This window comes from Setaria italica, chromosome IV, assembly GCF_000263155.2.
Source record: "Setaria italica strain Yugu1 chromosome IV, Setaria_italica_v2.0, whole genome shotgun sequence".
NCBI lineage: Eukaryota > Viridiplantae > Streptophyta > Magnoliopsida > Poales > Poaceae > Setaria > Setaria italica.
In genome coordinates, this window is record NC_028453.1 from 5898875 (window position 1) to 5903468 (window position 4594).

Here is a 4594-nt window from a genome sequence, read left to right on the forward strand (position 1 = left end):
CAGTTCACAAGTACTTCTATGCTGGGGTCATGAAATAAGCTGTCTGATTTACTAGCTCCGGCAAAGAAGTGATGAGCCGATACCGTCGTATATACAGAGGTTTCGGGAAATCAGAAACAAATGCTACTGCTTGGCTCTATACGTCTACGTTTACTACTCCTAATTAGTATCTAAACATTCGATGTGACACGTGCTAAAAATAAGACACGGGAAGAAAACGCCCCCTTAATATGGTTTCTTTGCTACTGTCCCAAACCAAAAGGAGTTCATGGGGAATTGGGGATTACCTGAGTGGCTTTACTTTGGGGTGGGAGCAGTTTAGGCACTTGGCAGAGCAGAGTGTGCAAGTGGGACGGGGCCGGGCCAATACGACATAAAGGGCTTTGAGCCCATTAGGACTGTGCCGGGCTAGCTAGCCACCTATGTGGTGGTGAGGCACAGGGGGATTTCCTATCTACTTCCTGTAGATATATAACTAAACATAGGAGAGCTCCCCCCTTTTCATCGAATTATTTTTTTATTTTAACCTTTTTTCAAAAACTAGCATTTTTGGTCACGCTAAAAGATGTGACGCGACTTATAACATAATTACATCACGTGCAATGGCGTGAGTAAAATGCCACCACGGTGCTCTTTTTCATCACCCTGCGACTTGAGTTCGGTTTGCTATGTCTCAAGTCCCAACCGCAGAAACGACCATAGAGCTCAGGCCCGAGCGCATGGGCGTGCAGCCGGTACGCCGGTACAGGCCCCCAATTTCTAGGGGCCCAAAATATTTCCTACGCAGCCACGCAGGCCTGCAGCCCATCAGGCACCCGGAAGCAAAACAGGTCGATTTAGCTCGGTCCGTCTCCGCAAGGCCCTAACTCCGCCGTCCCGCATGCCTCCGCGTCTTATCTCCCGTCCACGCGATCGCTTTTTTGTTTTCTCATCCGTCCACGCTAGGGCAGCGGCGAAGAACTATGCCAGCGGCCGGCGCCTGGCAGCCTGGGTGGCGAGACAGCGAGCAATTGAGCCGTTGAGCGAACCACAAGCCAGCAAGCAATGAGGCCGGCGAGAGGCCTGAGCAGAGAGAGGGAAGGGCAGCGGACGTCGTCAGGCAGCCAGCAGGAGCCCTCCGTGTAAGTTACTTACCAAATTTTTATTCCTCAATCTGTTAATGTACCGCAGCATCATTCTAGATTCTACAAACCGCTGCATCTCCAGGTACGCTAATCTGGTCCACTTAATTTTTAATTTTCAATATTTTAATCAATGTTGATGGGTGATGACTGATGACTAATATAATATTGAATTATTGATGTTCAGTTATCTTTATTCTGGATCATCTAGTTCCAAGATTCTAATCATGTCTTCTGCAAACCGGTCTAATCTGGTTACCAAAAGCGTAAGAAAAAATAAAAAATAGAGAATTTAACTCAATCTCAAAAGAATAGTTCTAGTTTTTAGGGATGTAGACTTTAAATTTGGTACAGAGCCTCGATTTTTGCGGGCTCGACCCTAAGCACATAGGAAACAAAAGCTAAAGGGAGGGTTCAATTACATAGCACAGGTATACGCTACTAGTTTGGAAGCTCGAAACAAACTTAGCACCCCCCCCCCACCCCCCCAAAAAAAAAAACGCGCAAGAAATTTCACAAGCTGTTGGCTCTGAAGTGGTTGGACACTGTTACACTGTTGTCGTGGTCCTTCAATTAGCATTCTAAGTGCGTCCCGTTTTCAGCTTTAAGCGATTATATATTCAAAATCTTGCAAAACTCGGAGTAGAAAACTCTTAAGTACCCGGCTCATTAGAAAATGGAGATGAGGAGGAGAAGACACACATTGCTTCTCACTTTCTTAAGTTGTCACCACATATGAACGGTAGGTGTAGGGAAACTCATCACGAGCCCAGGTCGCTGCATCCCAGTCACGCGGTGCCCCCTAGACCCTAGTCCTCCTCGCTCCACCAGCACTCCAGCAGCAATCTCTGCTCGCCGCTCCCCTTGGCAGCCAGACAGCCAGTAGCATCTGCATCTCCTACGACCTCCGGCCCCCCGAGTTCGTCTTAAACCCCCCAAAACCACCGCCGCGCGCTGTTCCCCGATCCACGAAAAGGCGCGCCAGGACCTCCCTCCTCAGCTCCAGATCCTCCTCCTCCCCGCCCGGCCCAGCACCGACTACAATGGGGAACTCAATTTCCGCCGCCGGTCCAGCGCTGTGCGCCGCGATCGGCGCCATCGAGCTCGTCCACTTCCTGGACCCGCAGCGGACGGGTGCGCGCACCGCGGCAGCCGCCCAAGCCCCGGCGCTCGGCAGCGTGGTCCGGGCCTTCCTCCCGCTGTCCGCGGCGTGGGGATTCTTCATCACCTCCGTGGCGCTTATGTACCGCCACCACCTCCAACGCGCCGGTGCCGCGGCCGCCGGAAACCGGCGCCAGTCGGAGCGCGTCCGCTTCATGTTGTGTGCATCCCTTGGCTTCCTCGAGTTCTTTTTGTTCGTCGTGCAGGCTCCAGGTGGAGTTGGCGCGGATCACGACGTAGCTCGGGAGCTTGGTCGGGCGGCTCTCCGTGCGCTGCCCGCTGCGGCCACGGCGACCTTCTTTTTGAGCATGCTGCTGATAATCGTCGGGCACATCCGCGCCGGCGGCGAAGGAGGCGGCGGCGCCGTCGCCGGAGACGGACCGATCGGGGCGCCCGCTGGGCTCCTCGCCAAGATGTCCATCGGATCGGCGGCGGCACTCGTCTGCCTCATGGCCATGGCGGCCCTCTACGGCGCCTAGTAAGTTTAATTTTCCCCAACATCCCCTCCGTGCGCCCGCGGCCCGCGCCTCCGCCCGCGTTGGTGGTGCCGGCGCCGCAGCTCCCTTTCTGCTAGCGCCGCCGCCCTTGCGGCCTCGGCGCCTCGCTATGCCGTGCCGCCTCGCGTTGTGTCTAACCTCTCCGGCTGTCATGTCCCTGACCCGAACCCGATCATCCGACTCCGCCTTCTCCCCATCGCAAACTTCCACCAGGCCACCAGGTCGCGCCCGCTGGCCCGCCTGCTCACCGGCTGGATCGATCCATCCAAGCAAGGCCCCGCCCCCACCTAGAACCCCTAGTCCTTCGACCGCAATTTGCGCTTCCTCTCCTCCTCGTCGCCGCACGGCCCGCACCCTGCGCCGAAGCTGGGACTACGAGCGCGCAGGCACAGAATCCTCCTCCAAGAGAGAGGCGACGGCATGATCCCGATGAGTCGGTGGTGTACTGTCGCTTGGGATGGAGGCGGCGGCGGTTCTGCGACGAGTATTGTCGAATTTCAAGTGTGAGGTGAGAGTGAGTGACTGTCCTGCACTGTGCTGTTCTGTGCTTGGCTGTTGGAGCTTGCCCACTCGGCCACTCGGACAGGTGTCATCCATGGTGAGCTGAGCGCCTGAGCAGCCTGAGCTTCGCATCGAACGACGGCTCGGATTTCGTCAGCAGCCGCGACACGCTGTGCTTGCTTCTTGGACTATAAATTCCTTGTGTCCTTGTCCCGGAGGCCGGATTAAATTTTCCTTTCAACGGAGGAATTAGGGCGCACTGGAGGACAGGGCGCTTCCTGGCGTTGATCTCTTCGTTCATGCTGCTCCGGTGCTTCCTCGAATTCAATCTGTTTGGTTCGCCTAAAGTTGTCATTGGGTAGACAGTTTGTGATTGACCAATCACATGCCTTCTTTAATATACTGTTACGTTAGAGAATTGTCAGTTACTTGTTTCCCTTTTGCAATGCCCAGTTAATTTGGCACTGATGATACAATGTGGCATTTTGTGTGGTGCAGATAAGCTCCTGGAAGAAGATGCACTGGCTGGATACCGTCAAGGTTCATTGCAGGGATGCCCTGACATGGCCAGATTTTAATTTTTCCATGATGAATTTTGACATTTGTAATAATATTAAGTCAGGGCTGATGCCTTGAACTTTTGTGTCTATTTTTTATCCAACAACTTCTCTATGCTTCTGCCACCATGCATCTGATACTATTTGATATGGGACTGTGGGGTGGGTAATATGATGCAATAATCTTAATTCTGTCTTGTGGATGTATGTGATCATTGCTGATTTTACTAATCCGAGGTGCATGTATTGGTGTTCTGGAAAATGTAAGTACCAAAATGGGTTGACTTTTCCCTGCTGGAGTGGGTTCATTACTTTCCATTTACAGGTTCAGATTTGGAGCTTCCAGCAGAATTTGAAGAGTATCATGAAAAAGGGGAGAAACTTATGCAGGTTATGGCTCTCTACATTTGCACTCTTAATTTTTTATTTATGTTAGCTCTAGATCTTAGGGGTTTGTTGGAGTTATTCTAGATCTAGTTTGTTGGGTTTCGTATTGCAATTGTTTTTTAATTTTTTTATATACTTGTAGGACATTTTCCTGGCTTCAGTGGGTTATTATACACCCTCTTTGTTCTTGAAAAATTTGAATGAGTGCTGATAATTTCTCTGATTGTTTACTTTTTTCTACTGTGTGCAGGTACCAATAATCGAAGCTGAAGCATATTATTTATTCAGCTTCATCTTGATTATATCACAGCCTGAAAATAAGACATCATGCTGTGAGTTTTATCTTTTAAACTTATGCATATTTTCAGAC

The 4594-nt window shown here is 51.4% G+C and overlaps 1 protein-coding gene across 5 annotated transcripts in view; it reads left to right on the plus strand.

Moving 5' to 3' along the window:
* The window catches only part of LOC101759059, a 7605-nt gene extending 3576 nt beyond the window's left edge, over positions 1–4029 (plus strand). For 2 of the 5 annotated variants that reach the window (XR_002677274.1, XR_001163821.2), the window contains one exon: positions 3779–4029. Coding sequence is in view for 1 of the 5 variants with exons in the window: in XM_004964804.3 (XP_004964861.1) it covers positions 2165–2760; position 3779 (597 nt within the window). In the remaining 4 variants the exon portion in view is untranslated. Of the gene's footprint in view, positions 1–149; positions 1122–1668; positions 2761–3778 lie in introns of those variants that run through there. The other 3 variants (XR_001163820.2, XR_001163819.2, XM_004964804.3) reach the window with 3 other exon arrangements.
* Positions 4030–4594: the final 565 nt, after the last annotated feature.